This window comes from Strongyloides ratti, scaffold srae_scaffold0000001 (genome assembly GCF_001040885.1).
Source record: "Strongyloides ratti genome assembly S_ratti_ED321, scaffold srae_scaffold0000001".
Taxonomy (NCBI): domain Eukaryota; kingdom Metazoa; phylum Nematoda; class Chromadorea; order Rhabditida; family Strongyloididae; genus Strongyloides; species Strongyloides ratti.
In genome coordinates this window covers 748,654-769,721 of record NW_020171519.1, presented here as the reverse complement: position 1 = coordinate 769,721, position 21,068 = coordinate 748,654, and the positions used below count along the sequence as shown (strand labels likewise).

General features: G+C 20.2%; 5 protein-coding genes across 5 annotated transcripts; 3 read left to right on the top strand and 2 right to left on the bottom strand.

Moving 5' to 3' along the window:
* Positions 1-1,139: 1,139 nt before the first annotated feature.
* SRAE_0000025300 (Hypothetical protein) lies at positions 1,140-1,511 on the bottom strand (the record flags this gene model as incomplete). The annotated part of the gene is made up of 1 exon (XM_024646117.1): positions 1,140-1,511. One exon carries the CDS (start codon positions 1,509-1,511, stop codon positions 1,140-1,142), a length of 372 nt encoding a protein of 123 aa, XP_024500332.1.
* Positions 1,512-10,241: 8,730 nt separating this feature from the next.
* Positions 10,242-16,917, bottom strand: SRAE_0000025200 (Atrial natriuretic peptide receptor 1; the record flags this gene model as incomplete). The annotated part of the gene is made up of 4 exons (XM_024646116.1): positions 10,242-11,537; positions 11,579-13,404; positions 13,713-15,006; positions 15,049-16,917. The coding sequence occupies 4 exons, from the start codon at positions 16,915-16,917 to the stop codon at positions 10,242-10,244; spliced, it is 6,285 nt and encodes a 2,094-aa protein (XP_024500331.1).
* A 2,074-nt stretch (positions 16,918-18,991) lies between these two features.
* SRAE_0000025100 (7TM GPCR, serpentine receptor class v (Srv) family-containing protein) lies at positions 18,992-19,574 on the top strand (the record flags this gene model as incomplete). The annotated part of the gene is made up of 2 exons (XM_024646115.1): positions 18,992-19,347; positions 19,394-19,574. The coding sequence occupies 2 exons, from the start codon at positions 18,992-18,994 to the stop codon at positions 19,572-19,574; spliced, it is 537 nt and encodes a 178-aa protein (XP_024500330.1).
* A 458-nt stretch (positions 19,575-20,032) lies between these two features.
* SRAE_0000025000 (Zinc transporter ZIP2) lies at positions 20,033-20,736 on the top strand (the record flags this gene model as incomplete). Its single annotated transcript, XM_024646114.1, has 3 exons — positions 20,033-20,235; positions 20,279-20,667; positions 20,723-20,736. The coding sequence occupies 3 exons, from the start codon at positions 20,033-20,035 to the stop codon at positions 20,734-20,736; spliced, it is 606 nt and encodes a 201-aa protein (XP_024500329.1).
* A 62-nt stretch (positions 20,737-20,798) lies between these two features.
* SRAE_0000024900 (Zinc transporter ZIP2) lies at positions 20,799-21,041 on the top strand (the record flags this gene model as incomplete). Its single annotated transcript, XM_024646113.1, has 1 exon — positions 20,799-21,041. One exon carries the CDS (start codon positions 20,799-20,801, stop codon positions 21,039-21,041), a length of 243 nt encoding a protein of 80 aa, XP_024500328.1.
* Between the last annotated feature and the right edge of the window lie 27 nt (positions 21,042-21,068).

The following is a 21,068-nucleotide window of genomic DNA, read 5'->3' as shown; positions in this document are numbered from 1 at the left end:
TTAGAATTATCAAAAATATAATACCTTTTTTGTTTGTTTAATATAAAACTCATTATTTTATAATGCTATTAAAAACCGTTGTATATTTTTATTTATGTGAAATTAAAACTAAAAAAAAGATTTCAATAATGGAAAAGATAAAAAATGAAATACTGGGAATATAACAAGAGAATATAATAAAATAGATAAGAAATATAAACAAATATTAAAGGATAAATAGCATAGTAATTTTATGAATATATTTAAATAGGTGTAAAAAAAAGCATTTAGATTAACGTTAGTTTAATATTTTATTTTATAACATATATATTATTTTTTGCAATATCTATATTTATAAAAATTTATATAATTATAAATAATTATTTACTATCAAAATTTTTCCTTATAAATAGTAATTTATTTTAATTTTACTTATTAAAATCAAACTTTTTAAATTTATTAAATATGAAACGCTTTGAAATTATATATATAAATTAAGGATTTCAAACAAATTGTAATTTATGGATAATTATTATTTTTTTTCTTTTTAAAAAAAATAATACACTTAATTTGTAATTTATTTATAATTATATTTTTTTAATTAATAAAAATTTATTTTTAAAAATATATAATAAATAACCTTCTTATTTAATTTACTTTCAATTAGTTATGAGAAAGTTGTTTTATTAATAAATTTTATAATCTTATGATAACATTTTAGAAACCATATTTTACTTTTAATATTAATAATTATTTATAAATAAATTTATTAAAATAAATAGATTTAAAAGTAATATTTAGTATTTTATTTAATTACATAAAATATAAATTTTCAATTATAAAATGTTTGTTTTAATCATATTCAACACTTCTTTATTAATATTTTTTTTCATATGAATAATGTTTTTTAAAAATGTATAATTTTATAACTTTATTAAAGCAAAAATTATGTACAAAAAATTATAAAAATTATTGTTAATAATTTATATTTTTTAGAATTTAATTTAGTTATTTGATATATCAACTTTATAATTTTCTTTTGATAAAATTTAATAAAAGATATACCATATTTTGTGAAATAGACAACATTTTATTTTATTAAAAAATTTTTTTTATATATATTGCATTTTATAACAATTAAAATATTAATAATAAAAAAGTTACTTTCCTTTAGGACATGTGTGGCATATAATCCAATATTGTGCTAAATCATCTCCATAAGCTTCCCCTATTTTCATTTGATTAAAAGGAACATAACCTCTTTTAAAATTCAACCCTCTAGTATTTACTAATGTTGGATTGTAATAATTGGTATATTGTTGATTTGGAGTATTTTGATAAATATATTGTTTTGGATAATAATTTTGTTGTCTATAATAATTTTGATTATTATTATTATAAGTTTGATAATTATAATATCTTTCATTAGGATAATATATTCCATTAGGATAATATATTCCTTTTTGATGGTAAACATTTCTTGAATATACAAAAACCTTTAAAATGCTGAATAAAATAATAAAATAATTCATTAGTAAAATAATATTCTACTTAATTAAAATATAAATAAATATTATTTTCTTTTTCTTTATATAGATAATTTTTAATTAGTTAAAGTCATTAGATCTTTGAAAGGTTATTTCAATTTACTTTCCAGATCACATAAAAAGAAATATTAATTAGAATGCACCCATTTTATAATGTTTTCTTAATATCCAATTATTTGCTTCAAAATTAACTTTTAGATTAGACTTGTAATTAGTATTGTAATTAATCTTGCAATTAATCTTTACTATCAATAAAAAATTATTATCATGCAACGAATAGGCATAAAAAATTTTGAATCTCTATATGATTTTAAAAAAAATTATTTATAGATGTATAAAAATTCATTAAATAATGAAGCATTTTATAATACTATCAATAATTTTAATGAATATATATAAATATGTTATATATTGTTGACATTTCAAATTAGGTAATATAAATAATAAGTATTTATTCTTTAAATCAAAAATATTTAAATAGATTTACAAAATTTTTTAAATTAAATTACATAAAATAAATGTCTTTCTTTTGTAATGTTAATAAAATAATGTTATTCTTGTGATTGAAATTTATAACTTTATTAAAATTTAAAAAAATTTATCATGTGCACTTTACATTTACAAATATTTTATAGTTTTGTCATCTGCAGTTAATTCATGTTGAGGTTAAAAAAGTTTTAATTATATCAGATAAAGCTAACACTTATTTTTTGAATACACTTTTTCCTTTATCATCTACTCATCAAAATTTTTTAAATAATGTTTTTGATATAGTATTTATTATATTTAAAATTTATAATTATTAAAAAAATTTCAAATAACTGTATTTTCATTTTCAAATTCCAAAGAATGTTATTTTTTAATATTTATACTTAAGATCATACTTAAAATATTTGACTCAATTTTAAATCTTTTAAAACATCAAAAATATTTTTTTTGAAATTTATTATTCTATACTAATGTTTTAAGTGAAATTGAATAAAACTAATTTCATGGTAATGTGATAAGTTTCATCTAAGATATGAAAAGTCAGTAACAATAAAACATTTTAAAAAATTTTTGTCTTCTATTATATTTTGCTTCAAATCAGAAATAAATACAATCATATTTTTAGAAACAGCTATTGGTTAGTTTTTATGTAGAATCTATCATAAAACAAATTTTTATATTTCCAGTTGTTAATGAGATATAAAAAATGATGATAATAAATTAAGCGCGCAAAAATACAAGACAATGTATCTCAAGAACGATTAACTTTTAGAAAATATGTTCAACGTAGACTATATTATAAAAGTTTTTAATAATCCAGCGCATTGGATTTCATGTTTATGAGAACATATATGATTAATGAGTTTTATATTTAAAACTTTTTCATGATACATTTTATTTTATATTTTGAATCTAAGAAGTTTTATGAAGATGACACTAAGTTAAATGAATTTTTAAAAAAAAAACTGACCTAGAATAGTTATTTTAATTTATTTTTTTCCAATAACAATATAGAAGGTGAGTTTTTTCAAAAAATATTTATTACTCATGAAAAAAAATCATTAAGTAAATTTGACATTTACTAAAGTTTTATTAATTGAACAGCTTCAACTAATTTACGTCAAAATAAAAAAAAGTATTGATTATGTCAGGTATATCTGAGATTTAATTTTTGAATAAATCTTAAAGTATTTATTTTTTAATCAAATATTTTAAGACAGAAAATATACACAGGAAAAAAAGTAATTTGTTTTCTCTTTTATAATAATAATTTTTTTTTATAAATTTTTAAAATCTTTTAACAAACTAAAAATGTTACTAATAGAATAAAACTTGAATTTTTAAATATTTTTTTGCAATCATATTTATTTACAAATTCTTTTTTAATGTGGAAATTATTTTAAGAACTTTTTTGGAATTATTATTGATATATAAAATTTGTTTTCTTTTTTTAAAGTTAAATGTAGCAAATTTTGTTTTTTCATTATTAATTTTTTGTAATATTAATTATAACAAATTATTTCAAATATAAACATTTTTTTATATTTTATGTTTTGTAAATTGAAATAATTAATAAAAAGTATAAAAAACTTATTAACAAAACTTTTTTAAATTTATTATCATTGATAATGTTTACATTACCATTTTTTATGTAAATGATAAAAAAAATAAGCAATGATTATATATTAAATTTATTTTCTCTAAATCAAATTTTTTCAAATTTTATGTAACTTTTTTGTAAAATATCTTTTTTAGGATGAATCAATTTTTATAATTAAAAATGTTGCAGTGAAATTAATAAATGTTTTATAAATTTGGCTCTAAATATAAATTCTATTACATTGGTTAAATTTGTAAAGATAAAAGTTTCTAAACAATTTTAATTAATTTAGATTTGTAAAAACATTTTCCAGATTTATTTATTCTAGATATCAACATTTATACTTAATTGGAAATAAATAAATCAAAAATAAATATTAATATTTTACTTGATGTTTTTAATTAATACAAATATGATAAACTTTTTACATACTATTTACTTCATTTTGTTATTTTTTTTTATAACTTTAATCATTATTTTTATTATTTTTTTTAACAAAATAAAACAACTTTAATAATGTTTAATTTATTTAAAAAGTTTCATATTATTGTTATACATAATTTTTCTTCTTACAATTAAATGGTTCTATTAGAAAAAAAAATATTTGATACGTTTTTATAAAAGTAATTGTTGCATTAAATATTTAATATAAATATACTTGTTACTCTTCTTCTTTTTCATATTCAACTTTATAGGCAAAATAAAGCATTAAAAGTTTAATAACAACAATAAATGATAAAAAAACAGTAAACGATATATAACCATTATAATTACACTCTAAAAAAGTATAATTTTTTTAATTTAACAACTTACTTAAATTAGGCATTAATAATAATCCAAGTGATACCAAACCAAATATTTCTAAAAATATTCCACATCCAAAAAAATATTTTAATAATTCTTTTGATCTAAATAACATTCCACAACAGTACATAATTACAAAGAAAAAAAGTATAGAATTAAAAATTCTAACAGAAAGATGAATTAAAATAATATATTGTAAACCATTTTCTTCATAATAATCTATGTAACATTCTCTTTTGTCTTTGGTTTGTATAATTAAGCCTTCAATATTACGTGAAAAATTTGTTACACAAGAAAGAACTAGGAATAAAAAAAGAAAATATTTTGATTTCATTATCACAATAAAAATTTTTCTTTAAATAAATTAATGAAACTTTACAAAATTTTCTTTTGACTAATTAATTTTATAAACATTCCTTAATGTAAATCAATAAAATAATATAATTTTTAATTAATAATAACATTAAAAAAAATATATAATTTATTCTTTAAAACTTGTCTTTAGAGATAATGTTTACGTTACTATTTCTACAAAAATAATATTCTATGTTTTATACATTTTTTTTATAAATTAACGAAAAAAATATTTTACCAATGAATATTTTAATTGTAATTAATTTTTAATTCTTATAATGTTAACTAAAACATTAATTAAAACAATATATTTCATCATGTTGAATAATACATAATAGTTAATTATAAATTTTATAAAATATAAAAATTAACAAAACAGTTAAACATTTGTTAGATATAACATTTTTGTACTATAAAATTGATAATTGGTATAAACCATTTTACAGATAGGAATATTAATATTTATGAATCCTGCAATTGCCAAGTTATTACAATGACATTCTAAAAAATTTTCAAGTATAATAAACATATAAACTTACTTATGAAAATAAAAATTATAACAATATAATATAACGATAATAAAATTAAAGATATAATTCCTATAATAAAAATTTATCATTCAAATATTACTATAATTGTAACTTTTTTTAATACAAAAAACAATAATGATAATTCTTATAATTATAATAAATATTAAGATGAAAATTATATTTTTAAATAATAGTTCATTTATTGTTTCAAAAACATTCTTAATACAGTAATTTATTTTTCTTCATTAAATATTTTAATGATGATTTCATAAGATTGTAATAATAAAGTAGAAGTTAATAAAAATAAGATTATAAATAAATTTATTTTTATTTTATCACATTTTTAGAGGTAAAATTAGAAATCTAGAAAATTTTCAGTCAAGTTTTATATCTCTGAAAATAATAAAATTATAGCTATGAAAATTATTCATCTAGCTCAACTTTTGAATAGAAATCGAATGAAACTAGTCCCATCTTTAAAGGATAATTATTTGCTAAGATACTGAAAAGTCGGGAACAATGAATATTTTAGAAAAATTTCCGCCTTTGTTCATATCTTACTTCAAAATCATGATAAATGAAATCAGATTTTTGCAATTGATATCAAATGAGTTTTCAAGTGGGGTCTACCTTCAAAATATTTTTATACCTTAAACCACTTTTGAGATATAAAAAAATGGTGACAATGGATTACGCGCGAAAATATACCAAGTTTCATATCACAAGAACGGTTGAATATTTAAAAAAGTTTTCAACGTAGGGTACACCTTAAATTATAAAAGAAGCCCAACGCATCAAATTTCATGGACCTATGACCTCATTAACTTGAGTTATCACTAAATTCTTAAAACTTTTTTTAAACATATTTCTTATCATATCTTCATTTTTAGAAGTCCTATAAAGTTGTAAATAGGCTTAATGAATTTGTCGTAGAAAAATGATCTAGAATAAAGTATTTATTTTTAAAATTTACAATTTTATCATCAAAATCGAGATTTAAAAAAAATATTCCCCAATTTTGCCTTCAACTTTGACAGCTTATAACTCATGAAAATTTAATTTTAGAATATTGTTGATTATATTCAAAATTTATCCCATTTCAAGGGCTATCGAATGACTATAGTGGCATATTCAAATTCCAAAAAAAGTTGTTTATTTTTGGTCACAGTTTTAGAGGTAAAGTCGGAAATTTAGAATATTTTTAGCCAATTTCTGAATCTTTGAAAATAATAATGTCATAGCTGTAAAAATTAATATTCTAGACCTACTTTTGAATAGAAATCGAATAAAACTGGTCCCAACTTTATAGGATAATTATTTGCTAAGATACTGAAAAGTCGAAAACAATGAATATTTTAGAAAAATTTCCGCCTTTGATCATATCTTGCTTCAAAATCATGATAAATGCAAGCAGATTTCTGCAATCGTTTTCTAATGAGTTTTTAAATAGGGTCTACCTTCAAAATTTTTTTATACCTTAAACCACTTTTGAGATATAAAAAAATGGTGACAATGGATTACGCGCGAAAAAGTACCAAGCATTGTATTTCAAGAACGGTTGAAAATTTTAAAATGTTTTCAACGTAGGGTATAGCTTAAATTATAAAAGAAGCCCAGCGCATTCAATTTCATAGACCTGTGACTTCATTAACCTGAGTTATCGCTAGTTTCTTAAAACTTTTTTTAAAACATATTTCTTATCATATCTTCATTTTTAGAAGTCCTATGAAGATGTGAATAGGCTTAATGAATTTCTCGTAAAAAATTGATCTAGATACAATTGTTTATTTGTCAAATATCTCATTGTATCATAGAAGTCGAAATTTACATAAAAATATTCAACAATTTCGTCACTCAACTTTGAATCCTTATAACTCCTGTAGTTTCAATTTTATAATATTGTTGATTATATTCAAAATTCATCCCATTTCAAGGGCTATCAAATAACTATAGTGGCATATTCAAATTCCAAAAAAGTTGTTTATTTTTGGTCACAGTTTTAGAGGTAAAGTCGGAAATTTAGAATATTTTTTGCCAATTTCTGAATCTTTGAAAATAATAATGTCATAGCTGTAAAAATTAATAATCTAGACCTACTTTTGAATAGAAATTGAATGAAACTGGTCCCATCTTCATAGGACAATTATTTGCTGAGATATTGAAAAGTCGGGAACAATGAATATTTTAGAAAAATTTCCGCCCTTGGTCATATCTCGCTTCAAATTCTAAATAAATGCAAGCAGATTTCTGCAATCGACTTCTAATGAATTTTCGTATGGGGTGTACCTTCAAAATTTTTTTATACCTTTAACCACTTTTGAGATATAAAAAAATGGTGACAATGGATTACGCGCGAAAATATACCAAGTTTCATATCTCAAGAACGGTTGAATATTTTAAAAAATTTTCAACGTAGGGTATACCTAAAATCACGAATGAAGCACAGCGCATCAAGTTTCATAATTCTGTGACTTCATTGACTTGAGTTATCACAAGATTCTTAAAACCTTTTCTTTAACACATTTCTTATCATATCTTCATTTTTAGAAGTCCTATAAAAATGTGAATAGGCTAAATGAATTTCTTGTAAAAAAATGATCTAGAATATAGCATTTATTTTTAAAATTTACAATATTATCATAAAAATCAAGATTAAAAAAAAATATTCCACATTTTTGCCCTTCAACTTTGAATCTTTATAACTCCTGAAGTTTCAATTTTACAATATTGTTGATTATATTCAAAATTTATCCCATTGCAAGGGCTATCGAATGACTATAGTGGCATATTCAAATTCCTAAAAAAGTTGTTTATTTTTAGTCACAGTTTTAGAGGTAAAGTCGGAAATCAAGAAAATTTTCACCCAATTTCTGAATCTCTGGAAATAATGATGCTATAGCTATAAAAATTATTACCTTATATGAATTTTCGAATAGAAATCGAATGAAACTAATCCCATCTTCATAAGATAAGTATTTGCTAAGATACTGAAAAGTCGGGAACAATGAATATTTTAGAAAAATTTTCGCCTTTGTTCATATCTCGCTTCAAAATCAAGACAAATGAAATCAGATTTTTGCAATCGTCTTCTAATGAGTTTTCATATGAGGTCTACCTTCAAAATTTTTTTATACCTTTAACCACTTTTGAGATATAAAAAATGATTACAATGGATTACGCGCGAAAAAATACCAAGCATTGTATTTCAAAAACGGTTGAAAATTAAAAAATCTTTTTAACGTAGGGTACACCTTAAATTACAAAAGAAGCACAGCGCAACAAGTTTCATGATTCTGTGACTTCATTTACTTGAGTTATTACTAAATTCTTAAAAAATTTTTTTTAACATATTTATTATCATATCTTCATTTTTAGAAATCTTTTAAAGATATGAATAGGCTTAATGAATTTCTCGTAAAAAATTGATCTAGAAACAACTGTTTATTTGTAAAATATCTCATTGTATCATATAAGTCGAAATCTACATAAAAATATTCCCCAATTTCGCCTTCAACTTTGAATCCTTATAACTCCTGTAGTTTCAATTTTATAATATTGTTGATTATATTCAAAATTCATCCCATTTCAAGGGCTATCGAATAACTATAGTGGCATATTCAAATTCCAAAAAAGTTGTTTATTTTTGGTCACAGTTTTAGAGGTAAAGTCGGAAATTTAGAATATTTTTTGCCAATTTCTGAATCTTTGAAAATAATAATGTCATAGCTGTAAAAATTAATAATCTAGACCTACTTTTGAATAGAAATTGAATGAAACTGGTCCCATCTTCATAGGACAATTATTTGCTGAGATATTGAAAAGTCGGGAACAATGAATATTTTAGAAAAATTTCCGCCCTTGGTCATATCTCGCTTCAAATTCTAAATAAATGCAAGCAGATTTCTGCAATCGACTTCTAATGAATTTTCGTATGGGGTGTACCTTCAAAATTTTTTTATACCTTTAACCACTTTTGAGATATAAAAAAATGGTGACAATGGATTACGCGCGAAAATATACCAAGTTTCATATCTCAAGAACGGTTGAATATTTTAAAAAATTTTCAACGTAGGGTATACCTAAAATCACGAATGAAGCACAGCGCATCAAGTTTCATAATTCTGTGACTTCATTGACTTGAGTTATCACAAGATTCTTAAAACCTTTTCTTTAACACATTTCTTATCATATCTTCATTTTTAGAAGTCCTATAAAAATGTGAATAGGCTAAATGAATTTCTTGTAAAAAAATGATCTAGAATATAGCATTTATTTTTAAAATTTACAATATTATCATAAAAATCAAGATTTAAAAAAAATATTCCACATTTTTGCCCTTAAACTTTGAATTTTTATAACTCCTGGAGTTTCAATTTTAAGTTATAGTTGATTATATTCAAAATTCATCTTATTTCAAAGGCTATCGAATGACTATAATAGCATATTCAAATTCCTAAAAAAGTTTTTTAATTACTTATTTTTCTTTATTACTGTATTATTTTAGTATAAAAATTTTTTTATTAAATCAACATTGTAATTTAAAAAATAATACATAATTATATTATTTAAATATTCAAAAATAATTTCTAGAACGTCAGTGACTCTAAAATTAAGCCAATTTTACTAACCATATTTTAAATTTTCTGTTTTTTTTATTTTATTAATATGAAAACTATAATTTTTTTTACATTAAAATTTTTTACAAATATCATTTTAATGAATCATAAAAAAAAGTTATTTATAAATTATATAATATTATATATCATTAAATAAATACATTATTGTATAGTTTATTCGTATAAATAAATTTATTTTAATTTTATACAAAAAAAAACTTATTAAAAATTATTTATAAAATATACTAAAAAAAATTTTTGTTAATTAATTTTATAAATTTAAATCATTTGATAAAATATAAATTTTATTGTCATTATTAAGCTAGTTTTTTCCATTTAACCAATATGTATTCATTACACCTTTTCCTTTTATAATAATTTCACCTCTATGTTCCATTATAAAATTACCGAAAGTTGATAATAGACAATAAAAAGATTCTGTTGTATGTATTCTTCCTGGTTTACCATTACTTTCCATTCTGGAAGCAGTATTAACTGTATCACCAAACAAACAATAACGTGGCATAGATAATCCTACTACTCCAGCAGTACATGGACCTGTATTACAACCAATTCTTAAAGTTATTTTTTCATTTGGTAAATGTAAAATTTTAAAATTTTCACATATTTCCATAAATCCTAATGATAGTTTAGCAATTTCAACAACATGATTATTTCCATTACGATTAGGTAATCCAGATACACATAAATATCCATCACCTATAGTTTCAACTTTATAAACATCTAAATTTTCTATAATATTATCAAATTGTGAAAAAAGTTCATTAAGTATATTTACTACTTGAAAAGGACTACATTTATGTGATAAATTAGTAAATTTAACAATATCAGAAAAAAGTATTGTTACATTATCAAAATCTTCTGGTGGTACAGATATACCTAATTTTAATTTATCAGCAATTTGTGGTGGAAGCATTTTTTTTAATAAAAGATCAGATTTTTTTTGTTCTTCTTGAATTTCTTTACTTCTTTCATCAACTTCATTTTTTAATTTTTGTGCACAATCTTCTAAGGTAAAAAAGACATGATCCATTAAATTTTTTGCTTTTGATATCGAAAAATGTTTATGTAATGTTATAATGTTTTTAAGTTTAGGCCGTTCATTCTTATTTTCTCTCCAACATTCTCGACATAAATCTAATGCTGTTGAAAATATATCTAATCCTTCTGCTACATGTATTTCTGGTCTAAAAATATTTTCACCACCTTTTTTAACAAGATAAATAATTTCATCAACACTTTCTTTACGATTACAATAATTCCATGGTTGTGATTTAGTAAAAAGTTCTGATGCAATTATACCTAAACTATAAATATCTCCCTCAACACTTCCAATATATTCTTCTGATCTTAATATTTCAGGTGACATCCAAAGTTTATCAATAGATGATATATTGTCATTAACTCTTACAATTTTACCATCAAAATTAGATATTTTTAATTGCCAATGATTACTTATCATACATTTTTTTGATGATAAAAATCCATGATAATTTATTGGACTATTATGTATATAATTTAATCCTTCTAATAAATCAGTTAACATATTATTACAAAAAAATGTATCAATTATAGAACTATCCATTTGTAAAAAATCCTAAATAAATATATTTAATTAAAAAATTGTATTTTACGTACAAATAAACTTCCTCTTTCAGAATATTTCCATATAGATATTATTTTCCCAATATCTATACACATTCCATAATATTTATTTATATTTTTATGATCAAATGCTAAAATATAATTTAATTCTTTTTGTATTTCTTTTACATTGACATTATTGGATGTATGTTTTTCTCCAACAACAGGTTGATTATTATAAAATGCATATATATATTTAGATGATTCTATTTTGTTTTTAAATATTATATGACTACTATTAGATGTTACTCCTGATTGAAATGAAACCATACTTTGATTTAAACTATTATTTTTTTCAAATTTTTCTAAATAACTAAATGGTATTTTCCATTGTAATGATTCATTTTTTTTACGTTTTCTATATATTAAAAAAATATGAATAGTTATTAAAAGTAAAATTATAATTATAATAGATATAATTACACAAATTATTATAAATAAAACTTTGTTATTTTCAATAAAATTTATAAAACATTTATTATTTAAATATCCACATTTTGGAATGTTAGGTACAATTTCATTTCCCCATGTTTTAAAGAGTGTTGTCTTTAAATCACTTACAAGATTTTCTTTAGTAAAATTTAATAAACTTGAAAATTTATATTTTATATATGATGTAATATTAAGTTTACCACTTAATCCAGTTAATTCAACTTCTGCAGTTCGAAAACAATTATCATCATAAGTAAATGTTCCAACAATTCCATGATATGTACCTTTACAATATTTTCTATATAAAGATCCATCTATTAATGCTTTTTCACCATAAATATTATAAGTTTTATTTAATATTTTTGCCCATAAATATATACTATCATGAAGATAAGGTGCAAATATAGATGGAAACATATATGATGATGTATTACATGTTTTACAATAAAAAGGCCATCCTTCTACTTTATTAAGAACATTTTTAAGAAATTCAAGTTCTAAATCTGGTGAGGTAACTAAATCTATAAATAAAGTATATTTAGCAATTTTATAAGCATCTTCATCTCTTCCATCATTAGGAATATTAACATCTTCATAAGTTAATAATCTTCTTGTGCCACTTTTATCAAAATTATATTGCATAAAATTTGAATTTCTATTTTCAAAATTTATTAAAACATATTCACTATTATTCATCTGATGATCAAACATTTTAAGTAAAAATTTCCTTCTCCAATAATCACTATCAAAACAGCCAATTATAATACGAGCATTTTTTTTAACATCATCTAAAAATACATCATATTCATTTTCATTTGGAGGGATATTTGTTTCATAAGAAACTTTAACTGATAAATATGATGTATCAGTTTGAATTTCATTTTCTATTCCTTTTCTAATATTAGAACATCTACCTAAATTATTTGTTGTTGATATTAATGCAATATTCCACCAATTAAATGTTTTAAGAATATCTAGAAGTGCTATAATTATTGGAGAAATAAGTGGATTTATTGTTATTAAATTAGGTAGACGTTTAGTATCTTTAAATGCACTATTTGCAGATATTCCCCAGGTAAATGTAGGTTTATTATAAAATGTTAGATGAAGGCTAGATTTTGTTGCAGAAATACTACATGTTGGACCAAAAACAATATCTATATTATTTTTAACAAATATATCAGTTTCTCCAATAGCTTTTATTGGATCACATTCGTCAAATAAAACATTAAATGAAAAATTAAAATTTGGTAAAATTTGTTCTTTTTTTATTTTATCAATAGCAATTGGTATAGCACCAGCTGAAAGATTGAATCCAGAAATGTTATATAATACTGATGAATGCAAAGGGAATAAAAAACCCAATTTTATAACACGTATACTGGATCCTAGAAAAATATAAACTAATAGTAAAATTAATTTTAAATACATTTTATTTTTAAAATTATATCATAAAAAAATGAGGATATTTTATATATATATATATATATATTTCAAGCCATATAAAAATAAACTATTAATTAAAATAAACCTTTTTCATTTTGTAAAAAAAATTATACTTTAATTTTATTCTGAATTTAGAGGTTTCAAGAAATACTTTAATCATCTATGAACGTTATGATAATAACATTATTTAATGTATATATAAAGAAAATTGTGTATTAATTGTTATTAGTAGAATTATACGAAACTCTACCAGTCATTCCATTTAACCAATATGTATTCATTACACCTTTTCCTTTTATAATAATTTCACCTCTATGTTCCATTATAAAATTACCGAAAGTTGATAATAGACAATAAAAAGATTCTGTTGTATGTATTCTTCCTGGTTTACCATTACTTTCCATTCTGGAAGCAGTATTAACTGTATCACCAAACAAACAATAACGTGGCATAGATAATCCTACTACTCCAGCAGTACATGGACCTGTATTACAACCAATTCTTAAAGTTATTTTTTCATTTGGTAAATGTAAAATTTTAAAATTTTCACATATTTCCATAAATCCTAATGATAGTTTAGCAATTTCAACAACATGATTATTTCCATTACGATTAGGTAATCCAGATACACATAAATATCCATCACCTATAGTTTCAACTTTATAAACATCTAAATTTTCTATAATATTATCAAATTGTGAAAAAAGTTCATTAAGTATATTTACTACTTGAAAAGGACTACATTTATGTGATAAATTGGTAAATTTAACAATATCAGAAAAAAGTATTGTTACATTATCAAAATCTTCTGGTGGTACAGATATACCTAATTTTAATTTATCAGCAATTTGTGGTGGAAGCATTTTTTTTAATAAAAGATCAGATTTTTTTTGTTCTTCCTGAATTTCTTTACTTCTTTCATCAACTTCATTTTTTAATTTTTGTGCATAATTTTCAAGATTAGAAAATACATGATCCATTAAATTTTTTGTTTTCGATGCAGAAAATTGTTTATGTAATGTTATAATATTTTTTAGTACTGGTCTTTCTTGTGGGTTCTCTTTCCAACATTCTTTACATAATGATATTGCTGAAGCATTAAAAATTAATCCGTCTGCAATTTTTATATCAGGTTTTATTGAATTTGAACCACCTTTTTTTATTAAATAAATCAATTCTTCTAAACTTTCTTTGCGATTATTATAATCCCATGGATGCTTTTTTGTAAATATTTCAGAAGCAATTATACCTAAACTATAAATATCTCCTTCAGTATTTCCAATATATTCTTCTGATTTTAACATTTCAGGTGACATCCAAAGTTTATCAAGTGTTGAAACTTTATCTTTACATCTAACAATTTTTGTATTAAAATCACTTATTTTTAATTGCCAATGATCGCTTATCATGCATTTTTTTGATGTTAATGTACCATGAAATTTGATTGAACTATTATGTATATAAATTAATCCTGCCAATAAATCTGTTATCATATTATTACAAAAAAAAGTATCAAGAATAGAATTATCACTTTCAATTATATCCTAAAAATAAATTTTTCTTTTTTTTTAAAATTTTAAACTTACAAATAAACTACCTCTATTACAATATTTCCATATTGAATAAATATGGCCTGGTTCAAGGGACATTCCAATAAATCTATTTACATTTTCATGTTCCAAAAAAAAACATTCTTTTGTTTCATTTTTTATTGCTTTTTCATAAACAAATTTTATTGAATGTTTTCTTCCAACAATTGGTATACCATCGTAATAACCATAAAAATACTTATTTGTTTCTTTTTTTCCTCGAAAACATGAATTACTATTTATTGAAATTGATGTTGAATGAAATGAACCTAAAATTTCATTTTTAAAATTTTCATTATCAATTCTTGTCATGTTATTAGGATTAAGTTTCCATGTATCAAAATTTTTTTTATTATTTTTTTGAAATAAATAAAAATAATATATGAAAAAAAATATGATTATAGTGATAATAATAATAATACATATAATACAAATTACAATAAACCATGCCTTATTATTTGTAATAAATGATTTAATACATTTATCTTTATTAAGTCCACATTCTGGAACAGTTAAAGGAATATAATTATTCCATTTTTTAAACATTTTATTTTCATAATCAGATATTAATATATATTTTGAAAATGTATTTGATGAAGAAAATAAATATTGAAAATATTTTGTAGTTGTTCCATCATTATTTAAACCAGTAATAAATAAATTAGCATTATTAAAACAATTATCATCTTGTGAAAATTCACTAAAAATACTTTTATATGTTCCTTTACAGTGTTTTCTATATAATGAAGGATCATCTAATGCTTTATCTCCATATATAGTTAAAGTAGTATTCAATATTTTAGACCACATATAAATAGCATTATACAAACTTGGTGCAAAAATTGATAATGAATTATATTTATCAACATTACATGTTTTACAATAAAATGGATAATTTTCTATTTTTTTTAATATTTGTTTCATATAACTATAATTTAAAAATACAGTTTGTTCTAGATCAATAAAAAAACTATGTTGTGCAATTTCTTTAGCATCATTATCTCTTCCATCATTTGGAATGTTAGTATCTTCATAAAATTTATACATTTTACCATTTTTATTAAAATTAAATGTATTAAAATCTGAATACATATTTTCAATATTAATAAAAACATACTCATTAATATTTAATTTCATATCAAATATTGTAAGATAAAATTGTCTTCTCCATATATTACTATCAAAACAAATTAAGACAATTCTTGACTTATCTTGAATACTATTTAAAAAATATTCATAATCTTTTTTTGATGGAGGATTTGATGTTATATATGTTAAAGTTATATACATATCTGAATTACTTTTTTGAATAAAATTTTTAAAACTTAATAAAATATTTGAACATCTTCCAATATCATTTGATGCAGAAATAAATGATAATCTATTCCATTTAAAATGTTTTAAAAAATCAAATAATGCTATAAATGTTGATGTTATTAAAGGATTAATATTAAGTAAATTTGGAAACTTTTTAGTATTTTCTATATTACTATATGATTGAATCCCCCATCCAATTTGTACTTTATTATAAAATTTTACATTAAAATATGCCATAGTTGATGCTTTACTGCATGATGGACCAAAAATTACATCAACACCATTTTTTATAAGCTCATATGTTTTAGCAGAAACTTTTGAATTGATACATTCATCAAATTTTGTAGAAAATATAAATTCATAATTTGGAAGAAGTTGTTCTTCTTTTATTTTTTCTAAAGCAAGAGATACAACACCACCAGACAAATTGAAACTAGTCAAATTAAATAAACTAATTGAATTCAATGGAAATAAAAATCCTAAGTGAATTGTTTTTAAAGCAAATATAAGACCAAATTTTAAAAAAAATATTATTTTTAAAATACTCATTATGATTTAAAATAAAATAGACAATTATAAATTTAAAAATCTAAGTATTTGGTTAAAATGTAAAAAAAAATTATAGTGTAATCTTATATAATATTACATAAAATTTAATCCAGTTTGATACTAATTTTCTGAATCAAGAAATGGCTTCATTATGAATTTAAAATATATAAAGAAAAAAAATTTTTTTTGTACTTTTTATGTATTTATTTTATACTAATTTTGTAACATCTTTATGTATTAAAATTTCTTATAAAAAATATTTTTTTTTATAATTTTTTTCTGTTTATATAAACTGAATTCTTATCTATTAATGTAATTAAATTTTATTAATTAAATAATAAAATAACCAAAGTTTTATATAACTTTTTATTTTAATCATTAAAAGGTAAATTGTTTTTTTTTCTTCATAATTTTGTAAGTACTTTTTAGAAGCTTCTAACTTTGTTGGTAATAAAATTATTTTATTGTAAAATCAATAGAAGAAAAGAAGGAAGAAAGAATTATAAATAAACAATTTTATATGTTTTTAAATACCCAATCACAGCAGGTTTGAATTTAACTTTTATAAATAATTTATTTATATTTTTATAAATTTAATAAAATTATAAATTTGTTATAATTTGTAAATTTAATGTTATAATTTATACCAAAGATTAAAGAAAGTATTATATAAGGAAATGAATATTTTTATCTTTGTTAAATATATATATATAATAAATGTTACTGTTATGATAAAAATTATAAATGCCTGAAAACAGTATATTTTACTTCATCTAATATAATAATGATATTATTATAAGTTATTATAATTATCTGGTTATTTATATATTTAAATATTCATATTTAAATAATTTTCATTACTGATTTCAAAGATTAATATAAAATAACAAATTTTAAAATTTCTGTATTTGAATTTACTTGTGAAATTTTTTATTTTTAATAATGACAAAAAAAAAATAATTTTACATAATAAATATGTATAAAATTAATAGTATTAAAAATAAAAATAATTTTATACATATTTGTACTGAGATATTTAATTTATATTTGAAAATGTAAAATAAAAAAATATATACTCAAAAATGATGTATACATGTCTTACAAAAATTTTTATTTGCCTAAAATTTTAAATAATGTTGAATTTTAATTACGTTTTTTTTTTATTTTATCAGATATTTCATTTATTTAAAATATAAAATTATATTAAATTTTCAATTTAAAAAGATATAGTTTAACTTTTTTTTTAGTAGAAAAGAAACTTTTTGATGTTTTTATAAAATAATTAAAAATAATGGTATTAGAAAACAGATGAAAAATTTTTTTCATTAATTAAAATTTTTATGTTAATATATAATGATATAATATTATTTGAAGACATTAGTTTTCAAATATTGGCAAATTAATGTCATGTAATTATGATATTCACTTTGGAAAATGAAATAAAATTAATGAATAATATTATTAAATAATATTCATTTTAGTTATTTTTTATATAAAATATTTAATTGTCAATTACATAAGTTTTTTATATTAATATTTTGAAAAATATTTTAGAAACATGTTTGAATTAATGCCAATATATGAAATTATTTTATTTACAATAACTATTTTTACCATTTTTTTACATATATTGGTTATATATATTGTTTTTAAAAAGAAAAAATATATTATTTATTTAAAAGGATCATTTTTTAAATTCCAAGGTTTTAAGGTATTAAAAATTTATTTAATATTTTTTTATTTTAATTTTTAGTCTATTATTGAACTAATTACATTGTTACAATTTTTGTTTTCAATGAGATTAAGAAAATATACGTTTTTAAACTTTATAATTGTACCAAATAATTGGTTTTGGATTCATTTACCAAAAATAACAACTATATTTCATTTTTATATGAAATTAGAAATCTACTTATGTCATATGATACTTGCGATTAATAGATTTACAGCAATTTTATTTCCATTAAAATATGATTATTTATGGGAAACGAAAAAATTTATTTATACTATTATTATTATAATATTTATACCAATACCATATATTATATATTTATCATTAGATCCAAATATTTTTATGAATTATGAAATATCATCTACCGGCACAATTCGTTTATCATATAATAACAAAACTACAGCTATTACATCTATTGTTGATGGAATATCATGTATTTCAGTAGGAATTATATGTTCTATTATATATATTTATATTGTAATAGTTACAATTAAATTATGGAAAGAACAAAAACTTTTTCATACATCAAATTATAAGAATAGTCAAGATAATGAAACAACAAGAGTACATATTAAATTAACACTCATTTCAGCGATTTCATTTACAACATTATTATTAAATTCAATATGCCAAACATTAACATTTTATGCACAAAATAACCAAAATAAATATTTAATTATGAAATTAAATGATATATCGTATGTTAAGAATATTTATTATATTATATTAATATTTTTTTTAAAGATATCCAATTCTTGATATTTTATATTGTTTAGGTCCTTATATTATTTTAATAACAACAAAAGATTTAAGAACAGAAATAAAATATATTATCAAAAATTATACAAAATTTGCTTCAATTGTCAAAATTAATAAAGCTTCAATTATCACAAAAGTTTCAAAAATTACTAATGTTACCAAATAATTAACCAAGATGTTTTTTTTTGCTAAAATTTATTTATTTAAACAAAAAGTCAAGTTAAAATTTTTTTTATAATTAAATAATTTATAATGAGAAATAGAAGAATATTTAACATTTATTATAAAAAAAATAATCTTTTAAAACTACTTTTTTTTTAAAATAATGTAAAAAATATTTTTATTTAATATCTAAAAAAAGTAAGATAAAACATCAACTCTATAAGTTTATATGATTAAAATGAGATAATCTATCAGTCGTTTGTTAAAACTAAAATTGATAAGAATGATTATTTCTACTTAATATAATATTGATAGGCGTTGTACCTTGTATAATTTTTTCACCCATTTAAAGAATCAAGCATATTTATTTTTAACATCAATTTGTTTCTCTATTTTTTTTTTTTTTTTTACTAAAATTACATTAAAAAAAACATGATTGTAAAAGATAATAAATCATTACTAATGATAGGATTAATTACAACATTATTTTTGATAACAGTAATAGCTGGTTCAATTGCTGCATATATATCAAAAAAAAGTCTTGATAGAAATACCAAATCAACAAAATCAATCAAAAAAAGTGCCAAATTACTATCATTATTATCTTGTTTTGGTGGAGGAGTTTTTTTTGCTGTCTGTTTACTTGATATATTTCCACATATAGAGTAAGAATTAATAATTTTATATTTTATTCTTTTAATATTGTAGTGAAAAGTATGAAAATTTAATTAAAAAAACAAATTACAACATAAAGTTTCCTATAACAAAAATATTAATTGCTTTTGGTTTCTTTCTTGTATATTTTATTGAAGAATTAACAATTAAAGTAGTTGGTATACATAATCATTCACATATTACAAATAAAAATGATACTAAAGAAAATGATGAAAATGGTACTTTTATTAATAATATATCAATGGATTTAATTACATCAAATATTACTACTAAAGGATCAATACGTAATTTATCAATATCAAGTGAAACAATTATTTTTAAAAATAATAATTCTCTTGTAAAAACAATTATTTTTGCTGTTATTATGAGTTTACATTCAATTTTTGAAGGTATTGCATTAGGAGTTAAAGATACTTCAAATGGTATGATTGTATTATTTATATCATTAATAATTGATAAATGTGTTGAAAGTTTTAGTGTTGGAATATTGATATCAAAAGAAAATGGTACAAAATTAAATATTATTATAATATCAATAATTGTTTATGCATTGATGACACCTTTAGGAGGTGGTATAGGAATTATTTTACAAAATATATCTATGAATGAAGAAACAAGAATGACAATATTATTATTTTTAGAATGTTTAGCTGGTGGAACATTTATTTATGTTACTTTTATTGAAATAATTTCTATAGAAAAAGAAAATGAACATAATAATTTACATCAATTATTATTTATTGTTCTTGGATTTTCAACAATTACTCTTGCTCAAACTTTTTTTCATTCTGATTAATAAAAATTAACATTCATTTTTTTTATT